This window comes from Scardinius erythrophthalmus, assembly GCF_964197995.2.
Source record: "Scardinius erythrophthalmus genome assembly, chromosome: 4".
NCBI classification, from domain to species: domain Eukaryota; kingdom Metazoa; phylum Chordata; class Actinopteri; order Cypriniformes; family Leuciscidae; genus Scardinius; species Scardinius erythrophthalmus.
Genome location: NC_138224.1, coordinates 921,934 through 949,024, shown reverse-complemented (window position 1 = coordinate 949,024; position 27,091 = coordinate 921,934). Strand labels below are relative to the sequence as shown.

At 38.7% G+C, this 27,091-nt stretch overlaps 1 protein-coding gene across 1 annotated transcript in view; it reads left to right on the top strand.

The window, feature by feature from the left end:
* Positions 1-8,840: 8,840 nt before the first annotated feature.
* Positions 8,841-27,091, top strand: part of LOC308689237 (glutamate receptor ionotropic, kainate 2) — a gene marked incomplete at both ends in the record, with an annotated part of 45,822 nt that continues 27,571 nt past the window's right edge. Inside the window, 2 exons of the mRNA XM_081362879.1 lie at positions 8,841-8,862; positions 23,286-23,453. Coding sequence (XP_081219005.1) covers positions 8,841-8,862; positions 23,286-23,453 — 190 coding nt within the window. The remainder of the gene's footprint in view (positions 8,863-23,285; positions 23,454-27,091) is intronic.

The following is a 27,091-nucleotide window of genomic DNA, read 5'->3' as shown; positions in this document are numbered from 1 at the left end:
CCGGATGATGACCTCCATTGCCATTGTAAAGGCCAGGGGCGAGATGGTGCATCCTGCCATGATGCCAAGGATTGCCAAGACGTGGTAAAATCAGCTGTGGTAAAGCAGACCTGCAGGTCTTGGAACATTTAACCAGGGTTGTAATGTGTTGGTGAGAAAATTGTATATGTGTTCGGATAGACCTTTTTAGAACATACTATACTTCTCTTTATACTGCTCCTTTGTGGGTTAAATTAAAAAAAGTAAGCATATGTAAGCTTAAAGTTGCCTACAATGATTGTATGAGGATTATATTAAAAAAGGAGCAGTGCAAGGAATCTATTTTGTATGTCAAGAGTAAAAACCTTTATGGCTTTATTGAGAAATTTGATGTAGAAATGTATTTGTCGGCTGGATAATTCATAGAATGCTATTATTGTGCTGTTGAGTCTGGAAATAAAGTTGAATTAAATATACTTGAAAATATTCCATTAATATGAATATTCATTAATATTCCACTGAGTGAAGTCATGTGACCTTTGCCCTCTGGTTAGAGGTCAGTAGGTCACATAGTGTGTGTGCTGTTCCTCTGCAGATGAGATTTACATGCAGTGTGCATCAGGTTTGCGTGTTTTAATTTGTGCTGTGTGTGTGAGTGTGTGTGTGTGTGTGTGTGTGTGTGTGTGGAGAAAAATAGCACATATAGAGCTGAATATTCAAAGTCAGCAGCTTTACAGAGAGAGAGAGAGAGAGAGAGAGAGAGATACACAGATAAAGGAAGAGAGCGCAGGATGATGAATGACTGTAGGTCTTCTTGTCATCTCTGTACTGGAGTCAAGGGCTGAGCGAGTGTGTGTGTGTGTGATATATCCGCTCCCCTGTGCCTCACACACATTTTAGCACTAATGAATGACAGCACAGGGCCGTCGCTGCCGATGAAATGGAGTTGCGCTCTTCAAGGGCCAAACAGTTCGACCCTCGGCGTCCTCGTCTCACACACAGCATTTACACTCAGTTTCAGACTCACACACTCACAAACAGCAAAGCAACACAGTTACATTACAACATTATTTCATAATTTCGACATAGTATGTCATAATTTTTTCTTTATTTGAATAATTTCGACTTTAAATGTCAATTTGATTATTATAACTTAGTATGTTTAGTTTAGTTTTAGTTTAGTATACTTTATTGTCCTTTTTCAGGAGATTTGTCTTGGACTCAAAGCTGCAGTAGTACACAACATACATACTGTCACGGTGAAACTTAAGAAAACGAGGGAAAAAGACTCAAGTGCAAAGGAAGTTTAATAAACAAAAGAACAAAGTAAAACAAACACCCACGAGGGGGAAAAACACAACTAAATACAAAACAACAACTAGGAAACAAACATACCAGAAGGGTCAAGGGAGAACAAGAGACGTGTACAAGACAACGATCCGACACAGACTGCAAACACAAAGGAACTTATAAAAGGGACAAATCAGGCAGGTAATAAGGAACAACAGGTGGGGCAAATGAAACCAATAATGAGATAACAAGGAGGGTGGGGTCAAACAGTGACAGGAACACAAACACCACATGTGCTACACAAGACAGGACAGGCATGTGACACATACACACTCAACCAAAAAAAGGACACAACATACATACACACTCAACCAAAAAGAAAGAAAATATGTATAATAATAATAATATATACAAAAAAAAATCATAACAATGACTACATCTTGCTATTTAACACATTAATAGATACAGGAAATGATTTTTTGTAACGATTACTTTTACAGAGTGGGACTCTATTCCGTCTCCCTGATGGCAGAAGCTGATACATTGGAATAAAACATGGCTTGAATCACATTCTTAAAAACTAACGATTCATAGATTAATTGTAGTAACGTATACTCTCTTACACCCATAACTTTCATTGCAGTTTTAACAAGACGTGCAAACTGTGATTTTAATTGCACTGAAAGATTGCCATACCAAGCTTGCATCCCATAATTTAAAAGACTACCTAAAACGGCATAATAAAATAATTGCATAATTCTCTGATTTACACCAAACAGCCTAAGTCTTCTTAAAAAATACAATCACTGCTGGAATTTCAAACAAAGATAATCAATGTGGGCTTTCCAAGTAAATGAACAATCAATGACCTCACCTAGATAGATGTGTGTGAGATCTTTTTTGTCATAATTTTGCTTTTAAATGTCAATTTGATTATTATAACTTAGTAATGTCATAATTTTGACATTTTATGTCTGAAATAATTCCGAGAACATTCAGAAATTATGTTTTCATAACTTAAAACATAAACGTACATTAACAGAACGTTCTTACAGCATATATTTCTTAGCTTCAGTACGGCATACTTGTATTTACAGTAGTTGTAGTGTAGATGTACAGTATGCGGTTCTCGTTCTTGTATTCAGCGGTGTATGCTTTCCTCTGTTCTCTTCTCATCCACAGCACAAGTGTCATAATATCCAGACATTCCCAGTAATGAATCCAGCTTGTGTGGGGATGAGTTGCGAGCGGTTGCGCTGACACTGAGAGCTGATGATGTTAAACAGGTCACGGTGAGTCTGTGTTTCTTCCTCCCGCTGTGATCTTCCTCAGTTATTATCTCTCACTCTGCATTCATACACACACCTCATACAGTCAGCGGCGCACGCGTGTGTCCTTGAGCCGTCCAGAGCTCAGCGAATGGGGACAATCGCTCCTTGTGAAGGTGGAACTGTGTTCAAATCAAGTTTATTGGCAACGTTTACAGACTTTCAGCAGTTTGCAATGAACAAATCAAACAAAAGTAATTGAAATAGCTCAACACAACAAATGTTTCAAGTGGTTTCCCCAAATTCAACTGAAAACGCAACTTTTAATGACTTCCGCAGCCTCAAACGCCCTGAATAGCCTCCCTCAGAACAGCGCAGACCTGCAGAACAGGAGTTGTCTCGCTCATCAAGGGTTCATTAGCGGCACCAGGTGTGCTAGAGCTAGAACACATGACATATCTGAACTGACGAGGTTTGTTGAGTGTCACGTTTGACTGCATGTTAGAAATATGGTCTAAAAAGTTAAGAGAAGACCCTTCACATGGTTATAAAAAGATAGCGAAGGCACTAAATGTTCCTAGAGATACCATTGGAAGCATAGTTTGCAAGTTCAAAGTTGGATGGGTAGAAAAAGGCAGATATCAACGGCTGATTTCTGAGAAAGCAGGATCAGAAAAACCCTCGAGCGACTGCAGAAGACCTTCAGCAAGACTTGGAGGACACAGACACTGAGGTTTCACATGCCAGAACTCCAGGACTACACCAATACTGACCTCAAAATCATATAAATAAGCCACAGAAGTTTTGGGATTAAGTTCTGTGGAGCGATGAAATAAAACTGGAGCTTTTCGGCCCTGTGGATCAGCGGTGTGTCTGGAGGAAGAAGAATGAAGCGTATGCTGTGAAGAACACGGTCTACAGTTCAGCGTGTGGAGCTCGTGATGCTCTCAGCTGATTTATATCCTCCGCACTGGAAACCTGCAGCGTGAGGAAGGAGAGATGAGGATTCACCGAGGAATCAGGAGATCCTAGGAGAAAACGTCATGCTGTCAGTGAGGAAGATGAAGATACAGTGGCATCACAGTCACTTGACTTGAATCCCATAGAAAATCTCTGTTGGGATTTGAAGAAAAGCCAAGAATATCACTGAACTGGAGGCCATTGCTCATGAGGAACGGGCTCAGATCCCTCAGAAACAGAAGTTGAGTCTATAATAAGTGAATAATTTTGAACAAAAACCCAACACAGATTTTCTATGGGATTCAAGTCAAATGACTGTGATGCCACTGTCTCTTCATCTTCCTCACTGACGGCATGACGTTTTCTAATGACGAATCCCAAAACTTCTGTGGCTTATTTATATGATTTTGAGGTCAGTATTGGTGTAGTCCTGGAGTTCTGGCATGTGAAACCTCAGTGTCTGTGTCCTCCAAGTCTTGCTGAAGGTCTTCTGCAGTCGCTCGAGGGTTTTTCTGATCCTGCTTTCTCAGAAATCAGCCGTTGATATCTGCCCTTTTCTACCCCGTCCAACTTTGAACTTGCAAACTATGCTTCCAACGGGATCTCTAGGAACATTTAGTGCCTTCGCTATCTTTTTATAACCATGTGAAGGGTGATGATATCTTCTCTTAACTTTTTAGACCATATTTCTAACATGCAGTCAAACGTGACACTCAACAAACCTCGTCAGTTCAGATATGTCATGTGTTCTAGCTCTAGCACACCTGGTGCCGCTAATGAACCCTTGATGAGCGAGACAACTCCTGTTCTGCAGGTCTGCGCTGTTCTGAGGGAGGCTATTCAGGGCGTTTGAGACTGCGGAAGTCATTAAAAGTTGCGTTTTCAGTTGAATTTGGGGAAACCACTTGAAACATTTGTTGTGTTGAGCTATTTCGATTACTATTGTTTGATTTGTTCATTGCAAACTGCTGAAAGTCTGTAAATTTGACCAATAAACCTGATTTTCAATGGGGGTTGAATAATTTTGAAAGCAACTGTATATATAGCCTATAATAATTTATAATATAGGGATATATAGGGACCCTATATAATACATATAGGGTTTTATTTTTTCATTTAAAGAAATTAAATAAAAATGAAATTAGAAGTAGTGAAGTTTTCCAAGAAAAAGTGCTTTTCCTTATTAATCAAAACATGTCCAGTTTGTTTTTCTTGCTTTTGTTTGTAAGCACGTTTGCCGGTGAATTATGAATAAAAGCATCTGCCAAATCAAAAAAACATAAATGTGAATCTAATTACGGAACACTAATTACCTAGATAACTCTTTTGTGATGTGGTTAAAGCTCCTAAACGTCATTTTCTCAAGCGTTTCTCTTTGAAATGTCTCTTCGAGCAGAAGGTTCTGATGATTAATCCTCTCAGGCCCGAGCAGAACCACAGCTTCGCCAGGATGAATTCTTCTCCATTTTGGGGTTCAGATACAATGCGGAGAGCTTTTCTTCTGCGTAAGACGCTCACAAAGGGGTTTATGAAAATCATAATTACTGCAATAAGCCCTCGGGGAGCTCAACTGGATCGTGTTTTCTAGGGAGTTTGAGTCTGTGAATACTGCAGATATCACACTGTCATTAAGTCTTGTAACATGAGAGCGCACACTTTACATTAAGAGTCTTGATTTGTTCTAGTGCGTGTTATATTATTTCACGCCTTCATTGCGTCATGTTTTATAAGATGTTTGGAACAGACGTATATTAAAGCACCGAAACGAGCTTTTAAACAGAGATTCAGACGTCATTCAGCTTGAGAAACGCAGAAACACATGTGTGTGTGAAGCGCCTCAGTCGCGCTCGCTGCCAACTCGCTTTGCTTCAAGCTGTTAGCGGTTTGCAGTCCAAGCTGTTCTGATCATTCTCACTCTCTACGTGGTGCTTCCTCCCAGAGGAACGTTTCATTGCTCTTTCAAAGCTTAAAGTCACCGTGAAATCAAAGCTGACAATTGTTGTTTTTTATGGAATATTGCAGTTTTTGTGATAAATTATTTATCCATTTAAATTCATGTTCCTGGTAAACTTGAATGAGAATAACCTCCTCTTGCAGCATCTCTTCTCTTCTCTGATGATGTGGGCGGGGCTATAACCTGTCACTCACATGAGATCAGCCAATAGCAAACCACAACCATCCAATCAATTCCACACGGACACAATCAAGCCCAGCCCACATGTGTTCTTGTTCTAGAAGCGTTTCACTCGGATATACGACACAATAGAGGAGAAAACACCGGCAACTTCCCTTTCATGCTGACTTTAATGAAGATTTCAGTTGTGTTATATAAATAAATAAATAAATAAAAATAGATTTAAATACAAATTTGATATCAATAAATGAGTGATAATCGCTAGTCTGAGGCTAATGAACAATGTTTGCAGTTAATTATTAATAATAATGTAACTATATGTTGAACTGTTTATTCCAGTTGCTCAGGAGAAACAATCATCTTCAGGAAATCTGTGATTTTTTGGGGCACTTTAATGTTGACTTGTCTCACCTGTACAATACACTCAAAATTTCATGAGAAATTCTTGTTTTGATCCATTTGTAATTCAATTCGTTTGATCCTAAAGCAGAACTGAAGCTCTTAATTGGTGAATTATGACGAGTGGCCAGAAGCAGGAGCTCCGTATCAAAGAGAACAAGCTGAAAAGTAATGTTTGGTCTCAGAGGCGCAGCAGGTGTGATCTGATCTCCGTGGCTGTTTTTGGGTGCTAAATTAATCATTTCCTCCAGAGAACAGCAGTCTATGGGATATCCACTTCTGTTTGAGCACTCAGGCGTCTGATACTGGATCTGCGGCAAATCTAGACAGCATTTAAAGGTGCAGTAAGCGATTTCTGAGAAACCATAGAAGTCATCAAAACAAACACGCCCCTACCCAAAAGGATCACACCCCTGTCTTCATAGCTCCGCCCCAAAATTCAGGAACACACTGTGCAGCACAGGCTCCTCCCCCTTCATGCATAGACACGCCCCTACCCAAAAGGATCACACCCCATCTTGATAGCTCCACCCCAAAATTCACGAACACACTGTGCAGCACAGGCTCCTCCCCCTTCATGTGTAGACACGCCTCTACCCAGGATCACACCCCTGTCTTCATAGCTCCGCCCCCAAATTCACGAACACACTGTGCAGCACATGCTCCTCCCCTTCATGCGTAAACACGCCCCTACCCAAAATGATCACACCCCTATCTTCATAGCTCCGCCCCCAAATTGGCTACAAGTGTGTTTTGTGGTTTCAACAGCGTTTCTCAGAAACCGCTTACTGCACCTTTAAGACATCATAATCACACACAAGACGTTTTATTTAGCATCATATTTATCCCAGAATGCATTTTTTTATTAAAGAGAAATGTTGATTGTAAATATAAATATTTCATTCAATTATATATTGATATATTGAATATTAATCAATCATTCAGTTAAAAATGGATGATTTTACCCAATATCTGTGTCATTTACGTAATTTTATGTTCACTAGAGTATTGCAGCATGGAACCGAGGTGAATAACGTTCACTGAGTTGCTGTGTGATGGCTTTATTCTGCGTTATAATCAGCGTGTTCGAGCAGGACGGTATGCTCCGCTAAAGGACAGATGTGCCGAGAATCATGTTTGTGCTTGTGAACAAATGGGTTGAATGATTGATTCAATGACTCATTAACTTTCCCAAATGAATCAGTGTAGCCGAATGAATGAATGATTCAGTGAGTCACTAATAAAGATTTGTCAGCTCAGTAGTTTGTTGCCACCTACTGGTGTATCAATGTAACATGCAGGGAGAGCCACTGAAAAATCACCTCCACTCACTCACACACACACTACTGTAAATATATGTACGTGGAATCGATTGTTTCCTTTTCAGTCGACCCATTACACCATCTCTGCCTATTTGCATAATTATGCTAATGCAACAGATGGTGTGCGTCTCAAACAGTCAATTTCTCTGGATTTGTGTGTGTGTGTTTGTGTTTGCAGTAATTTGAGTGACAAACTTCATCATCTGCATCTTCACTGTCAATCCCTCAGGGACCTCTTGTGCATCAGTGTGTGTGTGTGTGTGTGTGTGTGTGAGAGAGAGTTTGTGTGTCAGACCCTCCAGACGCAAATCATTTATCTGTACCTGAATAGCTCTCTCTCTCTCTCTCTCTCTCTCACACACACACACACAGTGCTCTGCTGATCTCAGTGTGTGTTTCAGCGAATCAAAGGCCTCCTTCAGTCTCTCTGAGTGTAAAACACGTCCTCATCCTCAAGCTGAACTGCTGAATCACCTCTGGAAATCTCCAGCTCATTTTTCAATCCGTAATCAAAAGAAAAAGGGAATTATATTTTGCTTAAAGGAAATAAACCCTTAGATTTTATGGGTTGCCACTTTTTTTTCAGTGTATGTTTCGGTTGGATGTTCATCTAACGGTTTTTAAATGTTTCTACTTGTTTCAGAACGTTCAGATTCAAAAGTAACGTTCCATAATGTTTGAAGAATAATACAATGTTACTGTTCCCTTAACGTTTTTAAAACATTTAAAATACTGGACGTTCTGAACATTCACGTTTTGTTAGCTGGGAAAGTGCATGGCGTCACAGTGACATCACATGAAAGTCCTAAAAAAGAGAGCTCTTCTTAGGTCATGTGATAATAAATAAATAAACACAGCTGAAGATGAACACATGCCGCGGTGTGTCTCTGTCCCGGTGCTCAATCACTGATGCGGTTATAGGAAAAAACATGTCAGTCAACAGTTGATAAAGAACATTATTTTCTTATTATTTTAATAATATAAAGAACCTTTTGTGCTGGAAAAATTGGAACCACCTTTATTTTTAAGGGTAAGCCTGCGGTGTTCGACACTTGTTGGCACTTTAGTTCAGTGAAGTGATATTCTGGGTCAGTCTGGCGCGTGACGCGTTCGGTCAGGTATGTGACGCGCTCGCTCGCTCGCGTCTGAATGAACGCGCCCCCGCCCGCGCGCACGCTCGCAGTCTCCGTGAGATGCCCGTCAGATTCGGTGCGGCAGTGCAGTGTCGCGCGCGCAGGGCTCACGGATGATATCGACCCCACTCATGCGTGGATTCCCCGCTCGTCTCCTCGCGCACAAACGGATCCGTGGACCGGAGACTCCCGCGCGGACCGCCGTGATGGTGTCACGCGCACGGACGCGTCAGCCGTGTTTGTGAAGATGATGATGATGATGATGATGATGGTGGTGAGGACCGGAGCGCTCCTCCGGTTACCGGGGCTCGTGATCAGACTCACGGTGCTGATGTTTGTCGCCGGTTCGAGCGGGATGCCGCACGTGCTCAGATTCGGTGAGAGTTGATCGATTATTAATTGATGACGAGTCCTTGTGATTGATTCATTGACTGTGATTCATTCATGTGTGTGTGTGTGTGTGTGATGTTCATCTGCATCACTTCTGGCCGTGATATCTCAGTTTCATGCAGTGTTTGACATCAGGCCTCAGAGAATCACATCTGTCAACTCATTGAGATCGAGCTGAAGATCAATAATCAGCAAGTTTGATGTTGTGAAACACGTCACGGTGGTTTATGATCTGCACATCTCAAAAGAGCGGAACGCTTTGAAGATAACAACCTCTATTTCATATGCTAGTGATAGACTGATGTATTGAGCATGTGCATTTTGAGATTATTGGCATTGGCAGAACACACACACACACACACACACAGACACAGACACACACACACACACACACACACACACATACACATACAAACACACACACACAGAACACACAAACACACGTACACACACATGTATAAATACACAAGCACAGACACACACATACAAACAAACACACACACACAGAACACACAAACACACGTACACACACATGTATAAATACACAAGCACACACACACAGAACACACATACACACACAAATACAAACACATACACACACTCACAAACACACGCACACATACATAAATACACAAACACACAGACATACAAACACACACACAGAACACACGCACACACACATACATAAATACAAACACACACACACACACACACACACTCACACACACATATACTGTAAAACTCGGCTATAATAATTACACATTTTCATGAAATCGATTCTCCAGGGTCAGTTCACACAGAAATAGAGTGTAAAATGATTTTTCGAAGTTATAAACAAAGATTATTAGAGTACATTTCACAAGAAAATACTATTCCAGTTTCCCTACTTCAAAATTCCTTTGTAATAAACTGTGCAAATTGGCAGTTGTTTTTTTAAAACTAAATGTATGAAACGCAGATTTTTGCTCTTTCCAGTGTTCATATGAATAATTGATGCAGACACTGTTCGTTTAGTGAGGGAAACATGCTGATTATTGTAGAGTAGATCAGTAGTGTTTTCCTTCTTGCATCTGAGTCTGTTTGGCATGTGTGTGTCAAAAGAAACTTCGTCCTAAAATATTTCAAGTGCTATATGAATTATTTGTCGTTAAGCTCTTCACTCAATCTTAATGCAAATGATCAAAAATCTGTGATCCTCATAAATGACTGAGATTTCAGGCTCGTCTTCATCATTCTTCAGCGTCAGAAGCTTCATTAGTGGGATTTGGTCAGTGTGTGTGTGTGTGTGTGTTTTGAGGATCTCGTTCTCAGTGAAGCCACAGGCGGATCTCGTCAGACTCTCTGAACATTCAGCCTGTGTGTGTGTGTGTGTGTGTGTGTGTGTGTGTGTGTGTGTGTGTGTGTGCATGTATTTAAGAGTCAGTCTGCATCCGCACAACTATGAGCCTCTATGGCAACACAGATGCGCTCTGCATGCAGGGAAAACGAGGCCTCTGTGTGTGTGTGTGTGTGTGTGTGTGTGTGTGTGTGAAGCACATCTTTGTTCATCCATCAGTTTCATACACAGATCTTCTCGTGTCTCCCGGCAGGATTCTCTCTCACACACACACACACACACACACACACACACACACACACACACACACACACACACACACACACACTGACTCTTCAGCTGGACAATATGTTCTAAGAATGTTTTGCTAACATTCACATTAATTAATAAAAACGGGATGTTCTTTGAAATGTTGGTTATGTAAGGGAACAGTAACATCGTATCATTCTTCAAACATTATGGAACGTTACTTTTGAATCTGAACTTCTGAAACAAGTTACATTAAAAAAATGTTACATTTAAAAACATTCCAGAGAAAGACGCTGCATGATCGAGGATGTATAAATAATGTTTTTGAGAACATTATTAAAGTATTGGAAAAAAACGTTATATTAATGTTACTGAAAGAATGTTTGTTCATAACGTTGGGAGAACCTTGTCAGAACGTTCCCTGTTGTGTGTTCTGGTCGTTCAGCTAATGCTGGTTCAGACGGCCAGTCCAAATCTGATTTGTGTGCATTGAAATACGATCAGATTTAGCCAGTGTGAACGGCCAGAAATCACTTGTAGTGTTGTTGTTTTTGTGTAGTGTTGTGTTGTAGTGTTGTTATGTTGTTGTGTTATGTTGTTGTGTTATGTTGTGTTGTTTTGTTGTGTTGTTACGTTGTTGTGTTGTTATTGTTGTTATTGTGTTGTTACGTTGTTGTGTTGTTATTGTTGTTATTATGTTGTTGTTGTTGTGTTATTGTTGTTATTATGTTGTTGTTGAGTTGTTGCAAAGTGCAGATATTCCTGCGAGCGGCATGGAAACACAAATCTGATCTGTTGCGATGCACTTGTGGACGTCAATAATTTTAGATCTGATACCTATCGTATACACAAATAATGGGATTTGAACTGAGAGAGTGTGTGTGTGTGTGTGTGTGTGTGTGTTTGGACTGTGTGTGTGTGTGTGTGTGTGTGTGTGTGTGTGTGTTTGGACTGAGAGAGAGTGTGTGTGTGTTTGGACTGAGAGAGTGTGTGTTCGTGTGTGTGTGTGTGTGTGTGTGTGGCCGCAGCTGATGTTCACACTGACGGAGATGGACGAGTCTCAGTGAAACACTTGTGTTTCTGTGATCAGATGTTTAGAGCGTTTTGAACATCTGCACTTCTGATCTTATAATCAATACGTTTAAAAGGATGATTGATTCACTCTGTTTTTATGACAGGAAGTTGACAGATGCGTTCTACATGTTTTGAAGTGTTTTAGTCACGCGTGTTTGCAGTGAGAAACTGCGGTTGAGTGTGTAGTGCTGCACTGAATCAGCAGAGAGCAGAAGTGGAGCTTTCACACACACACTTTACACTCAGTTTGCTGCACTTATTAACCTTTATTAATGTTAGATCATAAAAATGCTTCCTGGGTCTTTATATTCACCTGTGATTCCTGAAGATCTGGATCAGGTGTGTGTGTGTGTGTGTGTGTGTGTGTGTGTGTGATCATTGTTGAGCTGAAGATCTGGAGCGTGTGTGTGTGTGTGTGTGTGTGTGTGTGTGTGTGTGTGATCATTGTTGAGCTGAAGATCTGGAGCGTGTGTGTGTGTGTGTGTGTGTGTGTGTGTGATCATTGTTGAGCTGAAGATCTGGAGCGTGTGTGTGTGTGTGTGATCAGTGTTGAGCTGAAGATCTGGAGCACGTGTGTGTGTGTGTGTGTGTGTGTGTGTGTGTGTGTGTGTGTGATCAGTGTTGAGCTGAAGATCTGGAGCGTGTGTGTGTGTGTGTGTGTGTGTGTGTGATCATTGTTGAGCTGAAGATCTGGAGCGTGTGTGTGTGTGTGTGTGTGTGTGATCAGTGTTGAGCTGAAGATCTGGAGCGTGTGTGTGTGTGTGTGTGTGTGTGTGTGTGTGTGTGTGATCAGTGTTGAGCTGAAGATCTGGAGCACGTGTGTGTGTGTGTGTGTGTGTGTGTGTGTGATCAGTGTTGAGCTGAAGATCTGGAGCGTGTGTGTGTGTGTGATCAGTGTTGAGCTGAAGATCTGGAGCGTGTGTGTGTGTGTGTGTGATCAGTGTTGAGCTGAAGATCTGGAGCACGTGTGTGTGTGTGTGTGTGTGTGATCAGTGTTGAGCTGAAGATCTGGAGCACGTGTGTGTGTGTGTGTGTGTGTGATCAGTGTTGAGCTGAAGATCTGGAGCGTGTGTGTGTGTGTGTGTGTGTGTGTGTGATCAGTGTTGAGCTGAAGATCTGGAGCGTGTGTGTGTGTGTGTGTGTGTGATCAGTGTTGAGCTGAAGATCTGGAGCACGTGTGTGTGTGTGTGTGTGTGTGTGTGTGTGTGTGTGTGATCAGTGTTGAGCTGAAGATCTGGAATTAACTCAAAAAATGGAAAAAAAATCAGCAATGGAAATTCACTTGCATTAGAGAAAATGGTTTCTGCACCAAATTAGTTTAAGATAAAGGATTGTTCCTCTGACCGAAAGATAAACACATGTTCAGTCCATCAGTTCTGCATCTTCTGCACAGGTTTTCCCATAAATATTGTCTGAAAAACAGTGAGATATTATGATCAGATTTAGTGTTCAGTGTGTGATGTTCGTGCATCTCTGCACACGTATGGTGTGTGTGTAAGTGAGTGTGTGTGTAAGTAAAAATGTGTATTTTATGGTTGTTTAGGAGGTCAAGCTGTAATATATTGTTGTTTGTTGTGTGCTAGAGCTGTGTTGTTGTGCTATTTGTGTGTATGTGTGTGTTAGTCATTATTAGCTGTTTGTCCAGCTTGAGTCAGAGCTCATCTGGAATTCACTACTCTCTCTCTCTCTCTCTCTCTCTCTCTCTCTCTCTCTCTCTCTCTCTCTCTCTCTCTCTCTCTCTCTCTCTCTCTCTCTCACACACTCACACACAGACACTCTCTCTCTCTCTCTCTCTCACACTCTCTCACTCAAACACACACTCTCTCTCTCTCTCTCTCTCACACACACACACACACACACTCTCTCTCTCTCTCTCTCTCTCACACACACACACACACACACACACACACACTCTCTCTCTCACACACACACACACACACACACACACACACACACTCTCTCTCTCTCTCTCTCTCTCTCTCTCTCTCTCTCACACACTCACACACACACACACACACACACACACACACACACACTCAGTTTATGAATGCATCACAGTGTGTGTCGGTCTGAAGTGACTGTGAATTAGACAAACACTGGCCGTCTGTAATCAAACAGAAACAACGCGACACATTTGCGGATCCTCTTTTTCTGCTTTTAGAGAATTCAGTCACAGTTGGACTCTGTCACTCATGAAACTGATGCACAACCTCATTACTGACTGAAAGAAGATGATGGAGAAAATGAACGAGTACATTTATTTAAACTGTATGTATACATTTTATGAAGGAAATATGAATTTTGTTTACCTGTGCAAGTGTATCGCCATGATAACAAGGTGTGGCAAAGGCATTGTTCTGCGTTTGCTAAGGTGTTGCCATGATAGGGTACTACAAGAACATTGCTATGCGGTTGCTAAGGTGTTTCCATGACGACAAGGTGTTGCAGGGGCATTGCTATGTGGTTGCACAGGTGTTTTTTGTATTTGTACATTTTCTGAAGGAAATGTGAGTCCTGCTTACCTGTGGAAGTTTATCACCATGACGGCAAGGTGTTGCATGGTCATTGCTCTGTGGTTGCTAAGGTGTTGCCATGACGATATTGTGTTGCCAATGCGTTTGCTGAGGTGTTCTTTGAGTTTGTAAATTTTTTGAAGGAAATGTGAGTTCTGTTTACCTATGCAAGTTCATTGGCATGATGACAGGGTGTTGTCATCTTTGCTCTGTGGTTTTTTAAGGTGTTGCCATGACAACAGGGTGTTGCAAGGGCATTGCTCTATGGTTTCTAAGGTGTTGCCATGACAACAGGGTGTTGCAAGGGCATTGCTATGTGGTTTCTAATGTGTTGCCATAACGATAGTCTGTTGCAAGAACATTGATCTGTGGTTTCTAAGGTGTTGCCGTGACTAAAGTGTGTTCCAAGGGCATTGCTTTGTTGTTCCTAAGGTGTTGCCATGACTAAAGTGTGTTCCAAGGGCATTGCTTTGTTGTTCCTAAGGTGTTGCCATGACTAAAGTGTGTTCCAAGGGCATTGCTTTGTTGTTCCTAAGGTGTTGCCATGACTAAAGTGTGTTCCAAGGGCATTGCTTTGTGGTTTCTAAGGTGTTGCCATGACTAAAGTGTGTTCCAAGGGCATTGCTTTGTGGTTTCTAAGGTGTTGCCATGACTAAAGTGTGTTCCAAGGGCATTGCTTTGTGGTTTCTAAGGTGTTGCCATGACTAAAGTGTGTTCCAAGGGCATTGCTTTGTGGTTTCTTTCTAAGGTGTTGCCATGACGATAGTCTGTTGCAAGAGCATTGCTCTGTGGTTTCTAAGGTGTTGCCATGACTAAAGTGTGTTCCAAGGGCTTTGCTTTGTGGTTCCTAAGGTGTTGCCATGACTAAAGTGTGTTGCAAGAACATTGCTCTGTGGTTTCTAAGGTGTTGCCATGACGATAGTCTGTTGCAAGAACATTGCTCTGTGGTTTCTAAGGTGTTGCCATGACTAAAGTGTGTTGCAAGAACATTGCTCTGTGGTTTCTAAGGTGTTGCCATGACAATAGTCTGTTGCAAGAACATTGCTCTGTGGTTTCTAAGGTGTTGCCATGACTAAAGTGTGTTCCAAGGGCATTGCTTTGTGGTTCCTAAGGTGTTGCCATAACAATAGTCTGTTGCAAGAACATTGCTCTGTGGTTTCTAAGGTGTTGCCATGACTAAAGTGTGTTGCAAGAACATTGCTCTGTGGTTTCTAAGGTGTTGCCATGACGATAGTCTGTTGCAAGAACATTGCTCTGTGGTTTCTAAGGTGTTGCCATGACTAAAGTGTGTTGCAAGAACATTGCTCTGTGGTTTCTAAGGTGTTGCCATGACGATAGTCTGTTGCAAGAACATTGCTCTGTGGTTTCTAAGGTGTTGCCATGACTAAAGTGTGTTGCAAGAACATTGCTCTGTGGTTTCTAAGGTGTTGCCATGACAATAGTCTGTTGCAAGAACATTGCTCTGTGGTTTCTAAGGTGTTGCCATGACTAAAGTGTGTTCCAAGGGCATTGCTTTGTGGTTCCTAAGGTGTTGCCATAACAATAGTCTGTTGCAAGAACATTGCTCTGTGGTTTCTAAGGTGTTGCCATGACTAAAGTGTGTTGCAAGAACATTGCTCTGTGGTTTCTAAGGTGTTGCCATGAAGATAGTCTGTTGCAAGAACATTGCTCTGTGGTTTCTAAAGTGTTGCCATGACTAAAGTGTGTTGCAAGAACATTGCTCTGTGGTTTCTAAGGTGTTGCCATGACGATAGTCTGTTGCAAGAACATTGCTCTGTGGATTCTAAGGTGTTGCTATGACTAAAGTGTGTTCCAAGGGCATTGCTCTGTGGTTTCTAATGTGTTGCCATGACAATAGTCTGTTGCAAGGGTGTTGCTATGTGTTGGTTAGGTGTTTTTGTATTTGTACATTTTCTGAATGATATGTGAGGTCTGTTTACATGTGGAAGTATTTGTGCTATTTATGTGTTAATCACATTATTTCATCCAAATTAGGGAAAAATAAGCACTGCAATCAAAAAAGAAATATGTGATATTGTGTTTTCTTTTCCAGCAGGGGAGTCACAATCTGACGGGGAGAAAAAATAAAAATAAAGACACTAAAAAAAAAACGGTTAGAAAGTAGAACAGTTTTCCTTTACAAAATTATTTACAAAATAATTTTTTACTATTTTCTACATATTCTATGTTTTCCTTCTTTATTTATTTATATATTATTTATATTATAAATTTATGATAATTGAATGTTATTATATGGATTTTATATAGTTTCTATTATCTTATATAATATAATATTTATATAATATAATATAACTATTTTTACAGCATTAAATTAGATCATATGGGCTTATTTTATTTAAATTTTTATAATAATTTTAATCTTAAATTTTTTATAATTTGTATTATTATCTAATACACGATTCCAAGTAATAAATGATGTATCAGTCTCACGCTGTAAGAGACATGAAGAAGACAGAATGAAATGGTCTAATAGACGAGTGTCGCTGCATGTTGGCGTTTATTGGCTTTACACGTCAAATCAAGTCAGTTTTGTGTTCATCATGTTTCTTAGCATCTTTACAGCAAATAATACTGTAACAAACAAAAGATGTTCAGATGTGAAGTTTCCGTTTGTGTCCTTCACGACAACCTCGTTTTAACACACAGACTCAAACCTCTGTGTAAGACATCAGAAACCGGCTCAACTGTTTTCTCCAGGAGCAAATTGCACCTTTCACGGTTTAAAAATATAACACAGCTTTCAAGAGCAAAGAAGAAATCCATTGGCTATTAGCATTCGCGGCACACATGAGTCAGAGAGAGAGAAACTGAGCGAGAGTGGAGGGAGGAGGATTGATCTGGTGTTTCCAGACACACACACACACACACACACACACACACACACACACACACACACACACACACACACACACACACACACACACACACTCACTCACTCACTCACTCACTCACTCACTCACTCACTCACTCACTCACTCACACTTACACACACACACACACACACACACACAGAACCAAAACACAATGAAACTTAACTCTAATTCTCACACCTAATTCATATGCAAATTATAATTTATATATAGTTTTAAATATAAATGTCAAGTTTTACTGTCATTTAAAATCATATGATTAATGACCTGTCGGCTCACAAAGATCAGAGCGTTTCAAACAATCAGAGCATGTGTGATTTATACCTGTTGATTCCCGTCAGTGTTTAATATGAGCTTCTGTTTTTTGAGCTTCCATATTACTCCTGAACAGTAATGTCAGTAGACATTACTGAAATTAAAGCACTGGGTATATAATTTGTATATTTGTTTTATTGTATACTTTTTTTGTTTGACCATGTGTTTGTACTTTGTTTTTGGTGTCCTATGTCTTCTGTATATAAAACACAAAAGCCTGCACCCTTCTGCATAACATACATGTTTTATTTGTTTTGTTAAAGCATTGCTTTTTCTTTTGCTATAGATATTTATTTAACATTTCAAAATCTAAAGCAATATTAATTATGTTCTAAAAAAAATTTTCCCTTTTTTTTATATAACAAAAAGAACCGATAAGAATACCGTTAAAGTACCGGATCGATAAGGAGTATCGGTAAGAATAGTAATACCGTTAAAACCTTAACGATACCCATCCCTAGTCACCACTCACATGACCAAATGTCTCTTTTGGAAGCCATGCGTGCCGGATGTGAGGACACGACTGCCAGGGATGGATAAGGCACTCCAGAAGGTTCTTCCCCAGGCAAGAGAGAACATTAGATGTGATGTTGATGAACACCTGTGGCCTGATGCTAGAGAGAGGCAGGATTGGCCCCTCAATTATTTGTTCGAATTACAGTATGTACTTTTAGTTTCTACCTTTTTTTTCTCATTATTGTAATACCGTAAATTACTACAGACTATTGAAGCAAACTGCTAATTTTCATTTACCTTAAAGAATTGTTATGTTCTAAAAATTTAAATAAATCATGTGAAAGAATGTCACTCTTTTCTTTGAAGAAAATTCAAAAAACACTGAAATTGTTTAAACTGTAAAGATGAAAAGTTTGTATTTTCTGTATTGGTGTTTGATGCTAAATTTTTTTCCTCTTAGTGTGTTCTGAGTGACAGTGTGTGTTATCTCAGTGAGGGTTGTGTGTAGTGTTTGGCTGCACTGAGCCTGTTGTGAGCCATGTGTTAGAGTTGTGTTGCTTGGAGTGAGTTTTGCAGGTGATGTGAACTGTTTAGCTCAGGTGACTGTTGGTAGTGCAGACTGTAGTTAGAGTTTTGCACATGTAGCTCCAGTTGTGCTCACTGTCGTTTAGCAATCGGAAAAAAATTGTAATACACCCATGAGATCAGCAGCTGAAGTACAGAGAGAGCGTGATGGACCGAACCCTGGGAGCCACACAGGTCAAAGGTCGAGAGAGAGAGAGAGAGAGAGAGAGAGAGAGAGAGAGAGAGAGAGAGAGAGAGAGAGAGAGAGAGAGAGTGTGTGTGTTAGATGATTCAATCAGTGTTTGGGCGTGTCTAGACGCTCAAAAGGTCACGAATGAAACCGAATGCTGCATTTCATCAGGGTTTCCACGTTCATTCCTGTTGTTTTGGTGTTCCTGCAGGGCACTGTGGGAAGGGAACGCAGATTAAAGGGATCGTTCACCCCATAATTCATCATTTAAATGCCCGCAAGTCGTTCTAAACCTGCATGAAGTTCGTTCGCAAGATATTTTGAAGAATGTTGGGAACCAAACTGTTTTTATTCTTATGTTCGCATTTGAAGCACTTACAAATAAATAAAATATATAAGAATATTTAATTTTTTTTGTTTGCTTGGTTTTACCCAGTGTTATTTTAGACACCCAGACAGATTTTTTTTATTTTTATTTATGTTAATTTGACTTTCATTTTTATTGAGTTAAGTGCTTTTGTCATTTCATTAGTTTTTTGTTTTCTTAAAATATTGCTATTTAGGTTTAATTTATTTTTATTTAAAAAAAGCAATTAGGCAATATTTATGTTAAAGATTGATTTATTTTTATATTTTTATTTAATTTATTTTATTTTATTTTGTTATTTTATTTTTTATTTATATATTAATAGAATTTATTTTTAATTTAATTTAATTTTTTCTATTTATTTTATTTTGTATTTTATTTTGTATTTCAACATTATTTAATATTAACATTGGTTAAACGGAAAAGAGCAGAATTGCTCCTTTAATTCTACTGCAGTGTCGTTCACTCGGCCGTAATCACCTCTCTTAATTCTAACCATTGATCAAAACAAACATTTCATCAATTGTGATATTTTTAATAGACTTTGATCGGGAAATCCATCAGCCCAGAGGAGGTCCTTCATACACACGTGTGTGTGTGTGTGTGTGTGTGTGTGTGTGTGTGTGTGTGTGTGTGTGTGTGTGTGTGTAAGCAGAAGCCGTCTGTCTCGGTGTGTTTGTCAGACAGATGTGTGAGATGTGTGTGTGTGTTCACACAGTCAGCGAATCAATATCTCCTCATCTGCTCTAATATCCTTATTATATTAGTATATAGATCCGGACTGAATCAGAATCAGTCGTTATCCTTTACACTCGAAACACAGGTCTAAATATCAGAGGTGTCACAATATATCACAATACAAAAATGCATAAATATGTATCGTGGATAGAAAAATAAAATAAGTTTTAGTGTCAGTACTACATTAAACTACTATATATAATGTTGAATATGATGTATAATAATACATATTTGTGGGTCCTGATAATGCCAAATGTCTGATGTTACCAGTAAAAGTGGCCTATACATTATTTTAAATATAGCTAGTCAGTGAAACATATTCATCTACAATAATTCTATATTTTCAGCTTCAGAATCATGAATATTGTTATTCTGGTGTCTCTATTGTTCATTGGGTTTCAGCACCAAGTCCGAGACTATTCATTTACACACACAATGTAATATCATATGTCTTGGAGTATCGTGATAATATTGTATAGTGAGTTCAGTATCGTGATATGTATCAAAATGCGACATCGTTACACCCCTACTAAAAATAGGATTTATGTATTTGAAATGCACATAAAACACAGTATCTGTGCTTCAATGAAACAGGTCAGATGTCTTTCGTTTTGTTTTTGAAGTTGAATAAGTAAGTTAGTTGAAGCTCAGATCACACTAGAGCTTCTGAATGAGACGAGACGGAGCCTGAGATGTTCTGGGTTTGATTCTGAGGAGTAAGTGCAGATGAAATGTGACTGTAATATCTAAATCCTCTGAACACTGATCTGAGAGCTGCATGAAAGCAAGCGAAGGCTTGACATTTTACCTTCGCAGGCGGATAACATCAACTCGACTCAGGGCTGTTTTTAGCTCCGCAAAGACTGAAGCAGGATAACAGCTTTATCATAATTACACAGAGACGAGACAGAGAGAGAGAGAGAAATTCAGCTGGAAAATTCCTGAAAGTCTAGTTTTTCTGTAACTAATCACAGAATCTTCAGTATCTGTTGAATTAGCAGCTCAAACTTGCTTTTGTTTTGATTTTAGACTGTTTGAGTATTTACAATCATTGACAGCATATTTAATAAATATTTGCATGTATATACTGTATATTTATATATAAATATAAATATTTTATGTACAAATAACACATTTTTCTTAAATATATGCATGCATGCATGTGTGTATTTATATATACAAAATAATTATACACATATATTATGTAAACACAAACTTTTATTTTTGGAAGCGATTAATCGTTGCCCAGCACTAATTATTATACTTGAAAATAAATAGCAGCTGAAAATACAAGTTTGGGCTCTGTTGTTAATTTTAACCTCTGATAATTTAATGTACTTGTGATCCCTGTGTAATTACAGCATTAGTTGGGAGAGATTTTCAGTAGTTTTTAGTATCGAAGCATCTCTAGTTTCACTCATCTCTGTCTGAGAGAGTGTTTTAGTGACTATAATCATTAGCAGATTCACACATTCACACATTAACACCTCAGATTCAGCAGGAGAAGATAATGATCCACTCAGAGAGCTGAAACAAGCTTTGTGCTGCACTTATCGCCGGCGCTGTGATTATGAATATGTGTGTGTTCCTGCAGACGGAGGCGGTGAGAGCGATAAAGACACAGATATTGGCAATTATTTCACAACTCATTGCATAATTCAACGCTTTATACATCACAGATTGTTTCAAAAGCAGCTTCATGGTAATAAACAGAATCAATTATACAAACTTCATCATCAAATATAAGACAACTTTAGAGTCAGGTGTAAAGCAGCTCTACAGAAGACTGAAGAGTCATTATTCAGATCCATGTTGATTCAATTCAGTTCAATAACTGTAAAATTGTAAAGCAGCTCCACAGAAAACAGTCATAATTGTATTATGTGTAGATTTACAATTCAGAATTACATATAATACTACAAATATGTAGTAATTTTGATATCATGTGTTGAAATGTCATTCAGTTCACAGTAGAAATGAATATCTAATAAATTGTTAACTTATTTGAACTTGTTAACTTATTTTAATGACCAAAAACATATTTATTTATCTATCTCACGTTGTTACTAGACAATTTTAAAGTCAGTTATTTTAATTCAAGTAGGGGTTTTATCATTAACTAATATTAAAACTAAAATAAAAATAAATTAAACCTTAATAGCAATATTGGAAAAATAATAATAGTAAAATGACAAAAGCACATAAAGAAATGACAAAAAATGTAAAATCCCCTTTTGTAGTCAATAATTTTATCCCTTAAAACTCATCTTTGATCAACAGAATGACATATTTAAATGTTTTTTCATTGAAAAAATAATTCTTCATGTCTTTAAATATCTTGAATGTAACTCGACACCCTTGCCTCATTTAATATGTGCGGTTCTATGAATATGCAAATGAACCCCGCCTCCACTCACTCACTCAGCTCAGAGATCCACTGGTTGACGATCACACGTTGATCTGATTGGTTACAAGGTAGTTTGTGACGTCAGAAACACCAGTGATTTCAAAGCGTGTTTTTGAGACTGTCTTTGGTTCACTGCAGTTTTAAGGAGAAAATACTCAGCAATGGTGTCGACTTATGAATTTACACATGGTTTGTCTTAAAGCAGATTAAAAACACCACATAGACACATAAACAACATTAAACGGTTTATTTTCACCACAGGGATTAACATGAAAACAATAGATTTAGTAGAACACAAAGAGTGCAGATGTTTGACTGATAAAGCTCCGGCGCTTTGGGAGTTTCAGTGTTTTGGTGTCCAGATGCTGTTTTCTCTCTCTGACGTTGGTGTGTGTAAGTGAGAAGATGAAGCCTGTGTGTGTGTGTGTGTGTGTGTGTGTGTGTGTGTGTGTGTGTGTGTGTGTGTGTCTCAAGGCAGTGTTGTGTGAATCTTATTACAAGTAACTTGAGTTATGTAATCAATTACTTTTTCAAGTAACTAGTAAAGTAACGCATTACTTTTTCAATTTACAATAAAATATCTAAGTTACTTTTTCAAATAAGTAACGCTAATTACTTTTACACATTTATTGACTGACAGCTCTCCTGTCCTCATGTTGAGAGAAATAAAGTGAGGTGTGTGTGTGTGTTTGTGTGTGTGTGTGTGTGTGTGTGTGTGTGCGCTGTGTAAACATGATGGTTATTTCAGTTCTAGACTAAATGTGAACTTGCATTTACTCGTCTCACTTGCACGAAAACATTCATTATTCCTCAAAATTAATAAAATCAATAAAATGCACATCCATAATTATAATTAACTATATTAAATTACACAAATGTACTTTATGTATTTAATCTCACTTTATTAACTGACCTTCAATGATCTAATTCACCCATATAAGCAAAAATGACTTTAGATTAGATTTAAAAATAAGAGAGTTGAACTTCTCCTCCTGTCTCCTATTGTTCTTTAATTCAGAATAACAGAAGCTGAAAGGGCTAAATGTGCATTTCCTTCATCCTGAGGATTATTCATTTCACTTTCGGTGTGAAAGGGCCTTTACATTTACCAGAAATATAACTTTTTTTTTGTTATCAAAAAGCAAACAAGCAAGTCCAGCCCAGGGGAGAAAAAGTAACGCAAAAGTAATGTATCGCATTACATTTCATAAAAAGTAACTAAGTAACACAATTAGTTACTTTTTTTTGGGAGTAACGCAATATTTTAATGCATTACTTTTAAAAGTATCTTTCCCCAACACTGTGTGCAGGAGGGATCTTCGAGTCGATAGAAAGCGGCCCGTCTGGACCAGAAGAACTGGCCTTTAAATTCGCACTGAACACCATCAACAGGAACCGAACGCTTCTGCCCAACACGACGCTCACGTACGACATCCAGAGAATCAACGTCTTCGACAGTTTCGAGGCGTCCAGGAAAGGTGAGGGAGTTTTCCTCTCAAACGCTCCTGAAAACAGGCTCTTTTATCTTCCCAAACGCTGCCCTATTTTCCTGCGCTTTGTCACTTCAGACCCAAAGCTTCAGCTCTGGCCTCATTTGTAATTTTAATGACCTTTTTTTCTCCGGCTGCTTTCAGACGCGACGGTTACGCTGGAATGGAAAGTGAAATTGGGCTCATTTAGAGAAATAGTATGTGAGGTGCTTTTGCTGTCAAAGAACATCCAGTTTAAAACTGAGACTGAGATGAAATGGACAAATAGAAGCGGCTCATTTGAATATGTGCATTAGTGACCTCGACTGCTGCGGAAAAATTGTGTTTTTACCATAAAATCTAATCTAATACCATAAAAAAAGACAGTATGTGGTAATAAATTCTGTCATCATGTCGTTCCAAATAAGTAGATTTATGCTGATTTATACAGTCATGCTTTAAAAGGAACACAAAAAAAAATCACTTCAGAATTATATGATCACTTTGTGTGAGAAAAAGAGCCAATATTAAAGAAAGTTCTGGTTTCTATATAATTTCACCATATGAACTGCATCTGTCTATAAATGCACAGAAAATTATTTGGATAATAAAACACATTCGATGGGAGTAAACTTTAAAATACACACTTGCAATATAAAGCTGCAAGACCTAACAAATTGTGTATTTACTGTAACCACTACACAAGAATGTACACATTTGTAAATAAAAATGTAACGACTGTAAATAAGAAATCAGTAATTTAAATATTTGTAAATAATAATCAAGAATGTAAATATTTTTTTAAGTTAAAAAAAGAATGTAAATAAAAATGTAAACATTTGTAAATAATAATCAAGAATGTATATATTTGTAAATAAAATGTAAATATTTGTAAAAAAGAGTAAATATTTGTAAATAAACTCCAAAAAATGTGAACAATAATCAAATATTTTAAATATTTGTAAACAATAATCAAGAACATTAATATTTGTAAATAAAAATGTAATTTAATTGTAACAAAAAACCAATAATGTACATATTTGTAAATAAAAATGTAAATATTTGCAAATAATAATAAAGGATGAAACAGAACTGAACATATATACAGGTGTTAATGATGGCGACTGATGAGTGCACAGCTGAATGTTTATTAGTGTCCATGGCAACAGATGAGTGACGGATACAAAACATAACGAGTCCAAACTAACGTGAATGTGACACAAATCACGTAAATATTTGTAAATAAGAAATCATATATAAAATGTAAATTTTTGTAAATCATAATCAAGGATGTAAGTATTTGTAAATAAAAATGTAAACATTTGTAAATCATAATCAGTAATGTAAATATGTGTAAATAAAAATAAAATGTATATTTTTGCAAATAAAAACAAAAATGTAAATATAATATAATATACATTTTTGTAAATAATAATCAAATATCTAAATAATCAAATAAATCAAAAATGTTTATAATTCTAAAAAAGAATCAAGAATGTAAATATTTGTAAATAAAATGTGTGTATATATTAGTGGTGGGCCGTTATCGGCGTTAACGCGTTGCGTTAACGCGAGACTCTTATCGCGCGATAAAAAAAATATCGCCGTTAATCTATTCCCCAAGTTGGGTTGGGAGATGGCTCTACTACACAAGCAATGATGACGCAATCTACCCGCGGCCGCGAGGTAAACCCGGCTGCAATGCATATTCGTCGTCATCTTAAGTAAACACGGCTGAAAGTGAAAACTGCAACATCCATAATTTGGACTTGGTTCGGATTTAAGCCGTCCGACAAACAGCAGCAAACTATCCGAGTGTGTGGGGTAACGGTTCGGTAAGTTAACACACGACTAATCCGTTCTACCACCTCAAATTCAAAACGAAACATGGCATCACCAGCGCGCGCGTATTATTCTCATTCCAATATATCTAGTGGTGTAACGTTAACACATAATCTATGTCTACGCCCGATTTTAAGAATCGTTGTTGTGTTTCTTTTTAACTGAAAAGACATCAGTTAGACAATATTATAACTTTAAATTTGGGGTTTCATAAGCTTAAAGCTATAATAAACATTAGACCTACTTAAGATCTCTGCAGCTAGTGTACTTAAATTTTATTTATCTGCAAAATTATGTTGTATACTTACAGTTTTGCACAATATATGTTCTCAAAACTACATATACCCTTTAAAAAAAAATTTTAGCAGTTGTTTAGCAGGGTCTGTGTAACCTGTTCTGAAATGGTTTTATTATAATATACTGTATATCGTTATCGCAAGAGGCTGCAATGTATATCACAATATAGATTTTAGGCCATATCGCCCATCCCTTATTGATAGCCTATAGTAGTTGATAATAACTACTGGGGTAGTAGGGATCACTAATAGTGCGATCACCCCGTCCCTGGCCAAGTGGCTCCTTCTTGGGGCCCGATCCGTTATGAGTCCTCTGCTTAGGCATGATGCTTTCGGATCAGGCCATGTATGCACTGATTCCTGCCGCACTGCTCAGGTGTGTACCAATGGGCACAGGGGTTAGCTCCCCCTGTGCCGTCAAACCTCTGCTACAAAACTAGAAAGAAAGCCTCGAAACAATCGGATTACCCAATGCCGACCACTGCACGGACCACGATTACGAATTAGCGAATCCGAACTGACTATCCTTGAAGTGAACATCAGAGGACTACGGTCCAATATTGGGGATCTTGCCAACTGTTGCTCAGTGAAGAAACCCTCCATAGTCATCATAGTTGAGACCTTCCTTGACTCCACCACTCCAGACGGGGCTGATTCCATCCAGATCCCTGGCTACTCGCTCAACTGTCGCAGAGACCGCACTGGAAAAAACGGTGGTGGTATAGCAGTATACTGTCAAGAAGGAATATCCATCTATCACAATCCAGCTAGAGACCCTGATGACTTTGAGCTTATGTGGTTCACTGTTGCTCTGAAAACCAGGACACTCCTGATAGGTGCTATATACCGCCCCCCAAGTGCCTCTTGTGATATCTTGGACTACCTTGACAAGAACACATTCTCAGTGATGGACGAATATAGAGCACAGTCTGTAATGCTCATAGGCGACTTTAATGTACACCACCACGAGTGGCTGGGCAGTAATATAACAGACACTGCTGGACGGCGAGCCTTACAACTCGCCAACTGTCTGGGACTAGATCAGATTGTCAGGGAACCAACTAGAGGAGATAATATTCTAGATCTAGTTCTCTCAGACACACCAGCAACCACTACCACCTTAGCACAAATGGGATCCTCTGACCACAACCCTGTTTTAATACAGCTACTGTCACATGCCTGTCCTGTCTTGTGTAGCACATGTGGTGTTTGTGTTCCTGTCACTGTTTGACCCCACCCTCCTTGTTATCTCATTATTGGTTTCATTTGCCCCACCTGTTGTTCCTTATTACCTGCCTGATTTGTCCCTTTTATAAGTTCCTTTGTGTTTGCAGTCTGTGTCGGATCGTTGTCTTGTACACGTCTCTTGTTCTCCCTTGACCCTTCTGGTATGTTTGTTTCCTAGTTGTTGTTTTGTATTTAGTTGTGTTTTTCCCCCTCGTGGGTGTTTGTTTTACTTTGTTCTTTTGTTTATTAAACTTCCTTTGCACTTGAGTCTTTTTCCCTCGT